This window comes from Zonotrichia albicollis, chromosome 16, assembly GCF_047830755.1.
Source record: "Zonotrichia albicollis isolate bZonAlb1 chromosome 16, bZonAlb1.hap1, whole genome shotgun sequence".
Classification (NCBI taxonomy): domain Eukaryota; kingdom Metazoa; phylum Chordata; class Aves; order Passeriformes; family Passerellidae; genus Zonotrichia; species Zonotrichia albicollis.
This window is the reverse complement of record NC_133834.1, coordinates 13,174,826-13,192,852: the sequence shown is the minus strand read 5'-3', so window position 1 is coordinate 13,192,852 and position 18,027 is coordinate 13,174,826. Positions and strand designations below refer to the sequence as shown.

Below are 18,027 nucleotides of genomic sequence, written 5' to 3'. Positions count from 1 at the left end.
AATCAAGGCACTGAAGTTCCCTGAATCAATGGGGTATAAAATAAAGATAAATGTGAGGCATAGGAGCTCTCTAATTCAGCCCCATCACCTCTGTGATGTGGAGCTGCCCCTGACAATTCAAGCAGCGGGCAAAGCTGTGCAAAGGGATGTTTGCCCAAGAACCCTTGACCCTGCAAGGAGCTGCAGTTCTGTGCTGCCTGTGCTCCCCAAACACTGCAGCTCAATGCCAGCATCACTCCCTGCCTGCCTCCCATTGCTGCTCCAGTTTGGTTTAGGGAGGGTGAGACCTGCTGGGTCATTTCTGCCCATGGAAATGCTCTTTTCTTCTTCACTCCCAAATCATCTCTGGGCCCAGCATCTCATGGGTGCTTGTAACGAGGCATTTCCCAGCTAATTATCAACAAAATAATAATGAACAGAGTCTTCAATGCCCAGACTTGCATGGATTTTCTCACCTTGTAATTTGCTCAATATTCAGCAATATCAATCTTAAAGTTCAACACCAAAGCTCTGCTCTCCAAATATTGTCCAGAAAGAAGCAAATGGGACAGGAAAACACCAAACCAGTGGGCTGCAGGAGGAAAATGAGGGGCTGGCCAGGAGCCAGGGCTCCCAGTGCCTGGGCAGAGCACAGGTACCACTCCTGAGCCACTTCTGCCTTTCCACGGTGCTTTGTTGCCACCCCATGGCCTCACACAAGGCTGCAAGAATGGAACTGGAAAAGGTGCACTCTTTGAGATGTCTTGCATTTCATTAAAACCACGGAGAGCCTTTGAGAAAAGCTTCTCAGGTCAATGTCTTTTCATGTCTCTGCTTTACAGGTGATAAGTGACTTTTTTCCAGTGTGACAGCCATAATTGCAATATACACAACTCATGTATTTTATCTGTATTTAGAAGGAATTTCTCTTGACTTTTGCAATTTCCTTCCTCAGGACAAGATGCCTGGAGGATAACGGTGTTATCAGGCCTGGGATGGTCACTAAATGGCAGTGCTGTGATGCTTGATCAATCCAGCCTGATATTCCTGTCTGCCAAGATAAGAACTGCATTTGCCCCTCACTCTGGCCCTCCTGACCACAGCAACACATCTGCCTGGTGTGAAATAATCCCTGCCCTGTTTCAGGTATGATGTTGAACCACAGGGATGACCAGCAAGCACCCTGGAAAATCCTGACCACTATTCACACATATTTTTTTCTCTTTTCCCATTTCTTTTACTATTTCTGGAGTCTACCTTGCTCTGCCTTTCCCAATCTTTCTCAACTCCAATCCTCTCTCATTTAAATAATTCACCCCTAATTTTCTTATCCCTAAAGGTCTTGGTTTTTCCTTCATGTATACACTATTATACTTGCAGGGAATGTCCTGACAAAGACAGGAATGATGCGTCTGACTCCATGTTCTCAGAAGGCTAATTTATTACTTTATTATACTGTATTATATTAAAGAATATTATACTAAATAATACAGAAAGGATACTTCCTGAATGCTAAAAAGACAATAATGAAAACTCCTGACTCTTTCCAGAGTCCTGACACAGCTTGGCCCTGATTGGCCAAAGAGTGAAAACAACTCCCAGCAGAATCCAATGGAACAATCACCTGTGGGTAAACAATCTCCAAACACATTCCACATGTGAGCACAACACAGGAGAAGCAAATGAGATAAGAATTGTTTTCCTTTTCTCTGATGCTTCTCAGCTTCCCAGGAGAAAAATCCTGGGTGAAGGAATTTTTTCAGAGAATGAGAATGCCACAATAACAATGTTGCATTTTTGACACTCCAACTGGGTGATACTGGAGCTGTACTGTCAGTGATGCTCTGCTGGTCTTGCAGAGCTCCCTCCAAGCACTTCAGAGATCTGGCTGTTTCCCACAGCAGTTCTGAAAGCCGGGCATCCCTCATGGTGCTCTCTGCAAGTGCTCTCTGCACTGTGCCTGTCACGTGCACAAATTGGGATGCCACATCCCCTCATGCCTTTTTCAAAGAATATCAACTCATGTCAGGGTCTAGATTTTTCCCCCTGATCATTCCAGCTGGCTTAGCCACATGAGAAGCTCTTACTGAGGTAAAAACACCGAGTGTGAAATGATTTGGAGTAAGGGACTGGGCTCTCCAGGTGTTGCTCTGGTGAAAAAGGGGACCTGGGTCACCCCATGTCTGCTCCTAAGGGTATGAAGGACAGGGACAGGAACTGGCAGCTGCCACCTTTACTTGCTTTTGATGGGATGGATGAAGATGCTACAAAGGGGCTGTTGGTTTTCTGGGCTGCTCTAAAGTGCTTTTTGAATCCACAGCTGGAGAACTTCTTCTGAGGGCATCACAACCACCATCAGGTCACATTGCTCAGCTTCTTCCCTGCCCTGCAGGATCAGCTGGGTGGGGGGCTGTGATTCCTTCTGGAAAACAAATGCACTCCCTCAAACACCCTCAGGCTGCTGAGTATGGCTCCTTTTCCCCACAAGGTGTTCCTCTCATCCTTCCTGCCACAGCTGCCCAGAGAACTCACAGCCACAGAAGCAGCTAAGCTGCATTCTCACTTGAGCTGGCCATTGTCACATTTTCCCCAGGAGCTGCTGGTTGATTTCTCCTTGGCAGGCTGCTGAGAAGCTCAGAGGGGTAGCAGGGACGTGCAGCAGTGCTGACAGTGGCACAGCTGGGGGGGTCAGGGAGCAGCTGCTCAGGCAGGGTCATCCCTGCCTCCCCAGCCCTTTCCCCAGAAGCACCAGGAGCATCTTCCCTGCCCAGGGTTGGGGGTGAAGGCAGTTCAGGGCTGCTGCATGCCTGCAGCTCAGCTCCTCACACTGGAAAGGGTAAAGCTTCCTGGCAATCTGCTTTTTCTCACTGCCCCACGCTCCTGTGAATACCCAGCATGGCAAAAACCAAGAAAACACAGTAAAAAAAAAGTTACCAGTGTGTCTGGCAGGACAGCAGCAGGGCAGCAGGAGTATTGGAAGATTTTACTGATTTTCCAGGCAAGGAGAGGCAGGGTCAAAACTGCCACAGCAAAGCCAGCAGAGGAGATGAGGGCAGTAACCAACCACATGGATTTGTCACCTGCAAATGAGAGAGCAGCAAAACTTCCCAGAGACCCTGCAGGGAGCGGGCACTCACTGCAGCGAGCCTGGCACTCATTGCACAGCCTGAGCCCTTGTGGCTGCTCTGCCACCCACCCTGGGGACATCCCTCCCCAGCCAACCCCAGTGCCAGCCTGGGGGGCTGCCCCTCCCTGTTGTACCTCTGCCAAGGAACAAACACAGCAAACCAGGCAGGAGATTGGGGTGGAAACAAAAGGAAGAGCATATGTTAGATTAAGCTTTTTTTTGACTTAGAGATGGGGCAACTGAGAGGTGTTTAAAAACTTTTATTCTATTTTTATTATTATTATTTATTTTCTAAATTATTTTATAATCGAATTTTAAATTTTTTAATTTATATTTATTTTTATTCATTTAAATTACTTTTATTATAATATTATTAGAATAATTATTACAATATTTTATTAGAATATAGTCATAATATAAAATATTATAACATTATTTACAATAATTTATTATGTATTATAATAAATTAATTATATAATATATAATAAATGATATGATTTTTATAAATAATTAATAAATAATTAGTAATTAATTAATAATTAATAAAAATATGAAATATAAATATAAATAAAGTATAAATAATAACTAAAATAACTTATACTATTATTATAATAATATCATAATATTATTTATTTTTAATTTTTACTTTTAAGAATATTCTTTAATTTTAGTATTTTAATTATTTTTTAAAAATAAGTACTTTAATTGTTATTATTTATTTTATTTTTTCTATTTTTTAAGTTTTCTGTGTAGAGTGAGACAATACAGATGTCATAATTCACGCCATCACAATCAGAAGCCAACTATTTCAGAAACTTACTTTAAAATTCTCTTCAAATTGATTTCCCACAAGCTTTGGGCATGGCAGGGGGCAGGAGGGAGGGCTGGCTCTTACCCTGAGCCCTCACACACTGCGTGGGGCTGAAGCTGCTGCTCCTGTTGATGGCCTGGACGTGAGTCTGGGCCTTCACGCAGTACTCAGCTCCTGCCTCCATGGTGTCCAGGTGAACCACGGAGCTCACCTCCTTCAGCACCTTCTGCTGCACCTGCCACAGCCCCACAACACAAACATCAGGGCAGGGATCTCCCCTCAGAGAGCTGCCCTGCGTTGGTGCCTCAAAGAACCTGCGAATGAAACAACACACCCTTCTGAGATAGTGTTAGTGCAGGAGGTAACACAAAGGTTGATCTTTATTGGAGGCGTCCAGGGGCAGGTATGGAAAATGTCCACAATCCCTCCCCCCCCCCCCCCCCCCCAGGTTGAATACAGAGTTATAACTTCAGTAAATCTGTATAAATATATAAATACAGAATTATAACTTCAGTAAAGCATCATTGAAAAAAGCACCAACTAAGAGCACAAGTGTGCTCTCCTCCACCTCCCCCAAGTTCATGCCCCTTCTAAATCCTCTCCCCTCAGGTGGAACTGAAGTTTACTGGTGAAAATGTGTCTCCAAGAGCTGTTTTTTGGCCTTTGTTTCTAAGAAGAACCAAGGGAGGTTAGATGCTTTGGAATATGGTGGGGAAAATCACTGGGAAAACCAGCTAGGAATGCAATAATGGGCTACAGAGCTCCAAAACTCAGTGTAAAGGATACTGAGATATAGAAAAGTGAAAATGCAAAAAATGATCTGGCATCACCACAATGCTCATCCAGTGAGGAAAGGAGGGGGCAGCAGGGGATGTCTGAGCCTGTGTGAGCAGGACAAAAGGAGGATGAAAGCAGCCAGCAAAGCACAGTGGGGTGCAGGATGAGCCCACATACCTCAGGAAGGGCAGGAGGAGCTGAAGGAAGGAGTTGTAAGCCAGAGATGAATGATGATGCTGGGCCACAACCCTAGAGCAAAGCCTGGCGCCCTGCTAGGAGGGAAACGTCTGAGGTCTCAAGTGATCTGAGCTTTATCTGAGTGTGATGGTGATGCTTTTCATGGTGATGGATGCCAAAACATCACTGTGCTGGGATAGGGGTGTGTGAGCTGTGCCATGGAGAGGGGATGGACCAGTTAGTGAGGGGCAGTGAGTTTGGTGTGTGCACCTGAGACACGCTGCAGCAAATTGAAACAGAGTGTGACCAGCAGTACATTACTTTATTGCCATAAATAGGTCTGCAAACATTGCTGGCAAAATGAATTTGCTGTTTCAGTGTCCCAGCCATGAGAGGATGGCTAACAGCTCCCCAGCTGCTCCTCTTGCTGTGCTGCAGATGCAAACCTGTTCTCACAGAAGGCCTGATCAGCCTCCAGCGCCGCACATATGGAAAACTCCAACGAGCCAGGAGGGCTCTCCTGGCAGGGCAAGCCCTTCCCACCATCAAAATAGCCTTCTCCACAGAAACATGATATGGAGGGCCATTAGTTTGAAAATATTTCAAGGAAAAATCATGTCTATGAGTACCTGGGGTGATCTCTTGCAAAAACATCAAATGAGACATGTCAAATGTAAAAATAATTTAAAAAAATAATAAGAGTCCCAGCACAGGACTTGTCTTGACCAGTAAAATTGATGTTTGTGACAGTCCAGTTGGTAGAAAGTATTCTGAAATTTTTGGAATTAATGTTGAGGTAATTAAGATCACATAATGAAGAAGATTTAATAAATAATTAAGTTAAATTAATAAATTTAATTAATAAAAGACAATCAGATGCAAACCTATTGATTGTTTTTAAGATGTCAGAAAGCCCAAGATCTCATTTGGCTGGATCTCACAGTGGGCAGTCCTGCTCCTGATGCCTCCTTATAAGCTAGTCTTTTATATAAGTAAATTGCTAATTGAGAGTGGCAGGAAGTCATGGAGGGGACTCAGTATTAGCAGAGGTGATCAGGAAGAATAATGAAAACTGATGCCTGCTAGTGGTGCTAAAAACCCACTTCACAATAGCAAAGATGACAGACAACAGTGAAGAACAGCAGGAGGATCTGGTAATAAAGCAACAAATGCAATTCAACCCTGAGAAATGTGGAATTATGCTCATGAGAATTCTTCTACATTTTCACATTGTCCTCCATCAGAAACAGGAACCTGGGGTTCAGGTTCCATGGGATTGTTGGCTCTGTAGTGCTCACATTTACAATTGCTGGAGAGACAAGGGAAGACTTGTTTTGTTTTGTAGCGCTAACACAGAGTGTTCCTGCACCTTGGACTCTGCAGGTTTTTCTCTGCCCACACCCTGGCAAAGACAAAAATAGCTGTGAGGGCTTCCACAGGGAACAGCTCAGGAGTCTGGGAGTCCTTGGCCTGGAAAGATACAGAATATGAAGCTAATATAGTGGTAGAGAAAGTGAATGGGGAATAATTTTTCTCTCTCTCATCCCCAAATCAAGGTTGAGACTGCACTAGAGTCAAGGTGCAGAATTGCTCATTGCAGGAAACTGTACAAGCTAGAAGTTTACACAGATTGAAAGCCAGAACAGATAAATTGGAACAAAATCCATCAAGGACTACTAATGCTGCAATTTCTGCCTCAGAAAACTGAGGAGAGTTTGTCAGCACCTCACTGTGACACCTTAATCCCAGTCTGTGTAAAGCAGATGAAGTTAAGAGGAAGAAGTCAGCACAAACACCTTTGGTTCCTGACTTCTGGTTTCTAGCTATAGTTTGTCGCTGTCATATTTTCTGGGAAAATCTCTTTGCCAGGATTTCTTTCCTGAGAAGTTGAGAAGCCTCAGAGAAAAAGGAAAACAATAATTATATGATTTGCTTCTCCTGTGTTTTGCTGCTTTCGAATGTAGTTGGAGATTGTTTATCCATCATATGAATTGTTTTAACTTAATGACCAATCACTGCCCAGCTGTTGGGACTCTGGAGAGAGTCATGGGTTTTTCGTTATTATCTTTTAGCCTTCTGTCTGTGTCTTTTCTCTGTTTTTTAGAATAGTTTTAGTGTAGCATTCTTTAATATAAGTAATATATAACTATATATGATATAATTAATATATAATTATAATATAGAATATAATTAATATATAGTTATAATTTTAAAATATTTAATATAATATAGATAATAAAATAATAAATTACCCTTTTAAGAACATGCAGTCAGATTCATCATTTCCTCCCTTCGACCACAGAAAATACCACAATAGTTGAGGTGTGTTGAGGGGATTCCTTTTCCCAGAGAAGGAGATGTGGAAAGAACAGACAAACTCCTCCATGAGGAACCCACAGCAACCCCTGGTGTGTGCAGGGTGAGGTGGCACCAACCCACTCCAGGCAGGTCCTGCAGCCCCGCAGCAGGAACTGGGATGTGCAAAGAGGCTCTGTGGGCATCCCTCAGGGAACTCTCAGTTATTTCCTGCAACCTGAGGGTAAAACTCACCCTGCTCAGTTATTTCTACAATATGAGGGTAAAACTCACCCTGCTCTCCTGGCCCTTCCTCCAGTAGAGCACCCGGAACTGGAAGGAGGGCCCCATGTCTGCCAGCTCCACCAACAAATGGTGCCCGTCCACCACGGCCCTCAGCTGGGGTGGGGTGAGGGATGCTGCCAACACAGAGAGCACCATTAGCACCCAGAGCCAGGCCTGAGATCCCCTTGTGCCCAGACAGGAGGGACAGAGGCTGCCATCACCTCTGGAACAGCATCAACCTGCAGGAGCAGTTTCAGCAGGGCAGGAACCTCTCTGCTCCTCCTCCCTGTGGGTTCAAATGCAGGAGCAGACTTCCAGCAGGAGGAGGAGGAGAATACCATGGTTAGCATTGCAAATGGGAATTTGGCAGCAGCTGAGCTGCACAGAACTTGAAAGGCTTTGAGTTTTCTCCTCCAGCAGTGGAGGAGCTGCCTGGCCTGAGGGTGCCATGAGAGCTGCAGCAGAAGCAGCTGGGCCACCGAGGCTGGGACAGCAGATCAGGGCACCTCTTGTGCTCCTGGGCAGGATCAGCTCTGCCACACTGAACAGGAGCTGGAAAACCGCTGCTGTTCATGGGAATTTTGGCAGTTATTCAAAGGTGAAGGAAAAAACATGATGAGCCTCAGGGTAATTCACATGAATCCTGATTTTCTTTTAGTGTCTGCATGGTTTTAGACAGACTTGGGCTGATGATCTGCTGTGACTTCAGGTTTTGGAAATGTATGCAACTGAATCTTGAGGCGATTTGCTTCCTGCTTACTTTCATATTCAAAGCTTGGTTTTGTCTGGGATTCTGCTGTGAGGAATGTGAGTGAAATAATGAGAATCAATTGAGCAGAGATGAAACTGCACTGTACATTTATGAACTGGGAAGTTCAAGGCAGTACAGAGATCATGTTTGCACTATTTATCTGTGCCATTATTCACACTTATCTATGCCATTTTTTACCCCTCTGCTGTAGCTGAAACACATTTCAACTTCTTTGCTTTCAAGAAAGGAAGGAGAGTGATGCATGGTGCCATACAGAAGAGATGTTCTTAATAGAATTTGCTCTTACATCCAGTGAATTGCCACTAATACTGAGCAATATGAAAACATAAAATCCAAGCATGTACATGATGAGTGTGCCACAAATGGGAGGCCTGGAAATCTACTTTGTACTTTTAAATGAAAAGCTGAAAAAAATTAAAAAAAGTGAAAATCTCCTTAGCACCACATCTCAAAATTAAAAATAAAAAACAAAAAACTGTTATCATTTGGTGGTTAAAAGCAAATATTGTGCTAATGTATAAACAAAAGAACATTGCAGGATGCAGCTGCCAAACAAACAGGAGCATTTCTATCGAGCTCTGTGCTGGCACACTGGATACCAACTAACTCTGTGAATGATGGGAAATTAAGAATGAAGACTGACTAAATTGTTTGCTTTAGGAAGATCTTTTCAAAAAGTGTTTTCTATGAGTTATCCTATTCAATGTGCTTCTGCCCCTGTGGCTTTGGCCCTGGGGCTGTGCTGCTGCCCTGGCTGCCTATGAGCCCCTGACAGGACCTGTGGGCTGGGTTTGGATCCCTTTGCTCCTCTCAGGCTTCCCAAGAGGTGTGACAGCAGAGCAGGAAAAATGCATAAGGACCAGAACTTGCAAGGACTTTTCTTTCTTTTTTAAGCATCTGTCACAGTCACACAGAATCCCAGTGCAAGCTTGGCCTCTGAAGTGCCACAGCTCAGTCTGAAGGTTGCTTTGGGGTCCCTTAGACACAGGCCCAAGCTGCCAAACACTTCACTGAACCATGAGAAGCTGCTGCTTTTGTTCCTGTCCCAGGGGTGTCCTTGCCCTGTCTCTGTCTGACAGTGTGGCCTGTGCCTCTGTGCCTCCACAGCTGCTGGAAAAGTGAAGGACTTTTTATCTAAAGCACTCTCTAAACTGTGCTTCCACATGAAGAGACACAGTCACCAGCTTAGGTGGCACTTCTGATGGTGCTGCTTTGACCAAGACCTCTGTATGAGAATTGCTTCCTCATGAAATAGTGAATAACTTCCAAAGTTGGAGGAATTTTTAATATTGGGTCAGTTGTGGTTTAGGACAGAGAATTTCTTGCCTGGCTGAAGCTGATGAATGCTACCCATGCCAGGCTGAGAGCTGCAGTCCAACAGTGACCTCAGCAGAGCTTTCCCACCACAGTTTTTGTTGACTACATGGCAGAGAACAGAGGAAATGATTCCAGACAAATCCTGGAAACAGTATGCTCATTTTAATCCTTGGGTTGAGCTGGGCCTCAGGCTTTGCAGGACTTGGAAGGATGTGGAGAAAACATCCTGCATTGCTAGGAGGAAATTAATGCTGTGGGTTCCAGTTTTCTCTTCTCTTCTGAGGTTACCTTACAGATCTGACACCATGAGAAGAGGGAACCATGGAGTAGGGTTTTCAGGACAGCACAAGGCACATGGAGCATGGCAGGGCTGTTTTCTAGAGTAAAAGCTCCCTTAGGATCAAAAGCTCCCTTCTGGACCTCTTAGAGGTGAATACATGACTTTGATTAAATGACAGCAAGCCTGATTGAAAAGAAACCTTTAAATTTAAGGGTAAGAAGGACCAGCCTGTGGAAGGAAATCCCTGCAGCCATCTTGCTTATCTTTGAAATCCTTGAAATTCAATCCCAGATGAATTTGGCTCTGCCTGGGATGAACTCATACCCAAGAACATTGTCTAAGAAAGGAAACCCCCAGCTCAAATGAGAGCAGCTGAGAAGCAGAGTGTGCTCTGTGCATATCTGTGCTCTGCCTGCCATGCACTGGGCACAGAAAGGCACCTGAGAGCACCTCAACACCCAGCTCTGAGCACACCCCAATACCCAGCTCTGAGAATGCAGCCCAGGAGATGTCATTCAAGGGCACAAACAGGCACCTGAGCAGACCCCAACACCCAGCTCTGAGAACACTCTGACACCCAGCTGTGAGCACCTCCAGCTCTAAGCACACCTCAACACCCAGCTGTGAGCACACCCAGCTCTAAGCACACCTCAACACACAGCTGTGAGCACACCCAGCTCCGAGCACACAGCCCAGGAGATGCCATTGAAGGCAGGACGCACTCATGGCGCGGTTGAAGAAGCCTTTGGTGGTGCCCCACTGTGACCTGATGGCACCGAGCTCTGCCCTGACACGCAGCTTGTAGGCCACGGAGGCTGAGATGTCCTCGGTGAGGTTGCAGATGGTGGCTGTGGTGAGGGAGCACTCTGAGATGGGGATCCAGCTCCCGTTGGCATATTCCCGCTCGTATTCCCTGAGGACGAGAGGAAGCACACAGGCAGCGGTCTGACACGAGCTCCATCTGTGCAGCCAAAGCTGCTGCTGGGTTCTTTCCAGGTAAAACCTGCACTGGGAATGGAGCACCACAGGTGTCTGGAAGCAGTGTGGGTGTGTTTTGGATCTTATCTGGAGAAAATCACCCTGAGCTGGTTCATGAGCCAAATGCAGCACGGTGCTGTGGGAGGTGGGGACAGCCCACACAGTGTTGATGCATCAAGCCCTGCCCACTCATTTGACTTGATCATCCCCTGTGGGGGGACCAGTCCTTGGTTTGTCTGGGTCTGGATTGAAGGCACTTGAGAGAGTAATTTGTGTTCAGACTCAAGTGTTTATTATTTCTTACCAGTAAAACAGTCTTACTGCTGAGACTTGGGCAGCTTTTCATTAGAAGGCACAAAATGGCCAACAATCTCTTGTTACAAGGTCTTTTAAGACTAAACTATCCAATTAAGAACTGACACCTAGTTATTTTCCCTTTTAACCCAATAACTGATCTCCAAAAACCCACAATGCCAACTTTTCTACCCAATTACAAAATGCCACCCAAACCCATGAAGAAGAAGAAAGAAGAAGCAAGAAGAAGAAACCCAGGATGACACCCTGTGCCTTCCATCTTGCTTCCATCCACAACATACTAAAAATCCCAAAATCTAAATTTCTCACCAAGTGATACACTGTTCTCTATAATCTATTTCACACTTTTGTGGATTCCAGTCTATCTTGAAGTCTAAGAAACTTTCTCCATGAATAAAAGTCAAAGTCAGTGCTGCCCTGGGGGTCAGGGCACCCCAGAGCAAACACAGAAATATTCCCAGTGCCCTGGGTTTCCACAATCCCCAATCCCAAAGCCATACTGTAATAAAAGTCAGAGCTCAAGATGTACCAGAAACCTCCTGTGGTGTCAAAATGTTTAAAATGTTTACAACAAATAAAGCTTAATGTTTTCTCCTCCCTCTTCTAAATAAAATGTTGCAAAGCTTCTTAACTTTTGAATACTTGGATAGAGGCAGATTTTTTATATGGAATTGATGCACACCTTGGATTACTCCAGCATCTATCAACTTGCAAACTGTTCCAGAACTGGAACAAAAGGAATTTTTCCTTTCTCATTAACAGTGCTAAACTTCTCTTAGGCTTGTGAACTGAATATGAACTGGACACCCAAAAATTTAGAACCTAAAGTTGATATGAACAATGGTCAAAAAGCAAAAAGAATAAAAAATTGAGTAATTACCCTTGAAACTCAACGGAGTATCTCACAGTTTCTCCCTGGACGATCACAGGACTCCAAGTTAAGAAGTGCTTCATGTTGGTTGAAAGAATGGAGATACTCTGAGGTGCTGGCAACAAAGCATCTCCTCCTAAAATCCCAGCAAAAGAAAGAAAAAAAAAAAAGAATTTACTGTTGGGGAGGGGGGGGGTGGAAGAAGCTTAGAAGAATAGTGCAAAACACTGTTTTGCATCAGAGATGCACACGCTTCATTTCACTACAGTCACTTCAGCGTTTGAAGTATTTTACAGAGAAGAAGAAAGGATGGAGCAGCTCAGCTAAAAGGCTCCTTTGCCTTATTTCTATTTTTCATTGTATCACTAAAACAAATTGACCAAGACCTCTGTGTGAGTGAGGACTACTCCCTCATGAAGTAGTGAATAACTTCCAAAGTTGGAGGAGTTTTTAATATTGGGCCAGTTCTGGTTTAGGACAGAGAATTTCTTGCCTGGCTGAAGCTGATGAATGCTGCCCATGCCAGGCTGAGAGCTGCAGTCCAACAGTGACCTCAGCAGAGTTTTCCCTCCACAGTTTTTGTGGGGGGAGGAGAAGGCCAAGCCCTCCAGTTGGGTTTGATGAAGTCAAATAACAGACTTGGCTCTGCTGCACTCCATAAACTGCTCCAAAGAAACCATGGTTCCAAATGTGCTGCTCCTTTTCAGGCTGGATTTGCTGCTGAGGGAGATCCCAGCTCTGGGACAGCTCCTTTATTGTATTAGCAGGGAATGTCCCAATGAAAGCAGGAATGATGACTCTGACTCCATGTTCTCAGAAGGCTAATTTATTATTTTATAATACTATATAATATTAAAGAATGCTATAGTAAACTGTACTAAAGAATACAGAAAGGATACTTGCAGAATGCTAAAAAGATAATAATGGAAACTCCTGACTCTTTCCAGAGTCCCAACACAGTTTGGCCCTGATTAGCCAAAGTGAAAACAATTCACAGCAGAATCCAATGGAACAATCACCTGTGGGTAAACAATCTCCAAACACATTCCACATGTGAGCACAACACAGGAGAAGCAAATGAGATAAGAATTGTTTTCCTTTTCTCTGATGCTTCTCAGCTTCCCAGGAGAAAAATCCTGGCAAAAGGATTTTTCAGAAAATATGACAGTAAGAACTGTGCTATCACAATGGGTTACTTAAAGATTATTTTTTTTATTAAATTTGTCTCACTTAACCAAGTTTGTCATCCAATAGTCTTTAACTGCCACTAAAAAGGGTGTTTTCTTCTGAGCCATGTTTACAAAGTTAACCATTAATTGTCAGTTCTACCCAGGATCAAACCAGGCTGACAAGTCCATGAGCAATGTTTTTTAAAGCATTGGAACAATAGCTGTCTAATTTCCTTTATCATATCTTTATAAAATCACTAATGATGTGGGGAACGGTTATGCCAACTCTCTTATGATTCTTTGGCACAAGTCATACATTATTGACACAATGCTCAGCTGCTCTTTCAAATAAAATTCAGATTTTCTCTGGGATGAGAAATTTTCTTCCTTGTCCTTTAGCACACAGAAGGGTCACTCTCTGCCACATCAGCAGTTCTGGTAGGCTGAGATTCCATACACTCAGAGCACTGTAGTCAAGGCACTTTTAGTATTTAAAAAATGAAAAAAGCAAAGTTTTTAATGACCTTCACACTGCAGCAGAATCACAGGATGAACAAAATTGGAAAGCAAAGCATAACCACCCATTTAGTCTCTTGTTCTCTCCATGCTGCTCAACATTCAGATTTCTAGCTACTTTTCCCTGTGTTTGGTTCCCATGTTAATTTTGGTATTTGGCATACCTGAGGGTGTGAATTCCATACCAGATTTCATTTCCATGAACAAACATTGGATCTCCCCAGGACTCAGAGACACAATGGAGCTCCAGGTATGCGCAGGGGTGAGCTGCACTGAAGGTTTTCCTATTTTTTCAACTCTTGGCTTTAGGACATTTTTGATATAAATTTTTTTTTGCATTCGATAGTACTAAACCTTATATTATTAAACTATCTAGAAACCCATTTTAAAAGCAGAGAATTCTGAATTGCACTATCAATCCTGTAATGGCCCAAGGGTTATTTCCTGTCTGCTGAGACCAATCTTCATTTCCTGGCTATGCTTGGCTTAGGGCACTTTTTTCTTGTCAAAACCAGTGAGTTTTCTACTGGCAGTGAATTGCCACCTCACTTCAGCTGAACCACAAAAGCTCATACAGAAATTAGGAAAACACGGAAATTATAAAAAGTTCATACAGAAATTCTTTCCTGCTTTCACTAGGAAAAACTCTGTATCCAATGACAATATATGTGCAGAGGCACATATAATTTATCTCTATTTTATAGAGATAAAAGCAGTTCACTGATTTCAGTTTCTGTTTGGCATTATATGCTGAAAATTACAGTTTGGAGGAGAGTTCATGCTTTTCCAGAGTACTCTTGATCTAGACATAATCCTGTGTCATAGCCAAGCAAATGATATTCATGGTTTCTCCCACCCATCTGTTGCAACAGCCCACAAAGCAATTGTAACAAACACAAATTTAACAGTGGGAGGAAAGACAATTCTGGGTTATATAAACAGCACTGAGTACAAACAGTGAAGTGTTTGAATGCTGAATTAATCCATCAGCTCTGGTTTGTTCATTTTGAAGGAAAAGGAAACAATGACCATCCAAAGCAGGAGAGAACTGGACAGAGAGCACAGGCAGGACCCAGAGGGCTGAGAGCCCAGGGCTGCCACATTTCCATCTGGTTTTGGATCCACCAGCAGCCTCACAGGAAAAGCCAAACTACACTCAGTCAAGCCAGGGTTTTGACTCTCACCCTAATGTCTCCAGTCATGCCAAAGAAATGATATTTTCTCTGTAAAGAGCATTTTTGTCTCCTACCCTATCAGCAGTATATTCTATTTCATTTGTTACTCAAAGAATACATTTCCATTTAGAATGGGATGGCCCTTTTAATTTAGTATTTTTATCCTTTTTGCATTAGAGAATTACAATTAAAAAAAAAAAAAACATGGTCAAGTCTAGTACATATGTCTGTCTTACATTTCAGTTTAAATACCTTAAATAAACCTTGATAAAGTTTCTTTTCTCTGGGATATATTTTAATATCCTTGTTGCTCTGTGAATACAGATCAATATAATGTTTCCTCATTACTTGCTGTTACTTCATCACTGCTATCACCACTACTTACTGCTAAGTGTATGTGATCAGTGTAAAAATATTAATACAATTACCTCTTTATTTGTAATAATATCTCCTTTCAGGGGTTCAACAAACACAAGAAGAAACAGCAAGCTCAGACTTGGTGCTGTACAGTGTTCAGGAGTGCTTTACCTGGCAAATCCCTTAAAATTTTATACATAAGGCTGAGAAATCCTTCCTGTTGTGGTAATAAGCATTGGCTTTTTAACTTCCAGTCATTGTATTGTTTAATCTCCTTTTGCTAATCTGGAGAACAACAATGCCACCAGCTTTTTTTTGTCTTGGAGCATGGTCTGACTCTCCATTCGGAGAAATATCAGTCAAGGGGAATCTGACAAGGGAATTCTGAATTCTCAACACTGGTGACAAGAAAATTGTGTCTATAACATCCTGAGAAGAGAAAGGCATTTGTTTTTTGGCTAAATGTTGAAAATGAAACCCACACATCTCTAAGTCCTAGAAATAGCAATTTCCACAAGGAGGATAAATTATGCTAAAATCTCTTTGGCTAGAACCCCAACCTGCAGGCTCTGGGGCCATCCCTCCCTCATCTGCTGATTAACCAAACTCACAGCAAAAGGCAAGACCCTGGAACATCCCCCTTGGCTTTTGGTGTCCCCAGAATCAAACCCCAACTCCTGGGCTGGACAGGAACACAGTGAATGCTGCCCTGGAGTCTGCTCTGCACAGCCACAGGGCAGCTTGGGGCATCAGCATTGCACAAATAAATGTTCTCTGCTCAGAAAGGAGACTGGCATGTGAATTTTTGTATGTCAGGCCGAGGCCATGAGGATGGCAGACGGGGTGTAAGTTATCCCAGCTTCCCTCCCACTCTCTGTCACAGTGTGAGGCTGGCACTCACCACCCACACAGGCAGCAGTGCTCCTGCCTGGAACAGCCTCAGGTAGCCAAGCCTAAGCAAAAATACAGTAAAAACAACCACACATTTCCTTAAAGAACCATTGTCTAGCTCTGTCATCTTATAAAATATAGTTGTCATAATCTTCCCTATTGCACAGAATGAACTTTCCCAGCAGAAACCACTTGATGCTGTCCCTGGTTCTGTCTGAGCATCTAAGAGCTACAAATAGTGAGGCAGCTGTAAAATGATTTTTTTCTGAGGCAGAAGGAAAAAAATGAAGCACAAGACAACCAGAATGTTGTTGACATAACCTAAAATGGCACATTGAGGAAACGTGGACCAGGGAAAACCCAAGCACACTGGCAAGCCATGTTTGCTTTGTAGAGGACTGAGATTGCAAACACTGGAATGCAGTCAGGAGATTGAGACCAAGCTCCTCTGAGGTGGGTCTGGTGTGGAGCATTTCCTTGGAGAAGCAGATTCCCAGTTGCACAGCCTCCTTCCAGGGTGAAGGAGACCTCAGAGATGTCTCCTTCAAGTGATTCTTCTCCTCAGAGAAGAGTGATTCACTTCTCCTCAGAGAAGTGATTTGAGCTATTAATTAGCACTTTATATCCTTCCTCTCTGACCCTGCATCCCTGTGCTCAGAGTGATCAGCATTGAAAGAATTGAGAGTTCAGCTTCTCACAGAGCAGCAAAAGAGCAGAGACAAATACAGCATTACTTAAATTCCTTCAAACTGAAATTTCCCTCTAGAGTTCAGAAATGACCTTCAGAACAGAATGATATTCATTTTAGAAAAAGAATTAAAATTCAAGATTGCCTGACCTTGTACTTATTTGATTTAAGTGCTGTTGAGGTACCTTGAACAAAGGGAAAGAGGAGTTTGTTACTCACAGCCTCTCTGTCTCCTGACTGGGCCAGTGAAGATCTTTCAGTGATTTACCTGAGAGACTTGGAGCACTCAGAGTGCACAGGAGGAGGCAGATGAGCTCTGGTGCCATTTTGCTCAGGTTTCCCCCAGGTTCACTCCCTGTTCCACATCTGAGGAGTCTCCCCTGGCAGCCAGGGAGCCTTTTCTGAGCCAGCCATGGTGGGCAGTGAGTGGAGGCTGCTGTGAAACTCCTCCTGCAGAGTGCCAAAGAGGCACAAAGATTGTTAGGGAGGTGCAGCTGCAGGGAGTGCCAGGTAATTTCTGCCAGCAGCTCTGTGCAGGTCTGTGCAGCTCTGCTGGATGGGGTAACTCTGCTTCACTCCCTGGCACATTACACGGCTTCAACAGAGGCTGGAAAGGAGGAAAGAGGAGGTGTTGGGTTTTTCCATGCAGCTGTAAGTGCTCACTCCTCTGCTCAGCTGCTGGATCAAGCCCTTTTGTGACCCAGAGATGGGTCAACTGAGAGGTGTTTTAAAAACTTTTATTCCATTTTCAGTCTCATGGGAAGGGTGAGACAATACAGATGTTATAACTCACGCCATCACAATTAGAAGCCAACCATTTCCTAATTACAATACATTTGGAAATGTTTCTTGGCCTATCAGCTTTTGCTACACCATGCTGCAAATGCCTTAAAGCTAATAATTTAAAATTACCCCTCATGGGTCCCAATGCATTTTTCACAGTTCTATTTCTCCAAAGTATCCAGTCTCATTTACAGAACCATCCTTAGAAGCTTTTTTCTATTTCAATTTCTCTCTCAACAGTATCTGTCCTATTCCATAGCATTTCTCAGTCAGCATTTCTTATCTCAAGGTTTGCATAGAGATGCACACTGTGTGGGCCTTCTGTCAGGCTTTGAGATTTCTCTACAAATCCATTAGCCACATTCAGTCCCAGACTAGATAAATCCTGATGCTTCCAAGCATCAGCAAGGTTTCCTCATATTCCTATGGCATCTCTTGTGTCCTTGCACAAAGAACTGATGGAA

The 18,027-nt window shown here is 43.6% G+C and overlaps 1 protein-coding gene across 1 annotated transcript; it reads right to left on the bottom strand.

Annotated features, from left to right (window-relative positions):
• Positions 1–2,275: 2,275 nt before the first annotated feature.
• On the bottom strand, positions 2,276–17,106 carry IL20RB (interleukin 20 receptor subunit beta). The gene is made up of 8 exons (XM_026796473.2): positions 17,067–17,106; positions 13,772–13,786; positions 11,994–12,132; positions 10,543–10,733; positions 7,461–7,585; positions 4,002–4,152; positions 2,914–3,059; positions 2,276–2,401 (listed from the first exon to the last, which is right to left on the bottom strand). The coding sequence occupies exons 1-8, from the start codon at positions 17,104–17,106 to the stop codon at positions 2,276–2,278; spliced, it is 933 nt and encodes a 310-aa protein (XP_026652274.2).
• Between the last annotated feature and the right edge of the window lie 921 nt (positions 17,107–18,027).

Coding starts and splice junctions, on each gene's coding strand:
- IL20RB (XM_026796473.2), bottom strand. CDS start 17,106: ATGGCACCAGAGCTCATCTGCCTCCTCCTGTGCACTCTGA. Junction 7,586..10,542: donor CTTCTTCAACCGCGCCATGA/GTGCGTCCTGCC, acceptor CTGTGTTGGCAG/CATCCCTCACCCCACCCCAG. Junction 3,060..4,001: donor GCAGTGTGTGAGGGCTCAGG/GTAAGAGCCAGC, acceptor TCTCATTTGCAG/GTGACAAATCCATGTGGTTG.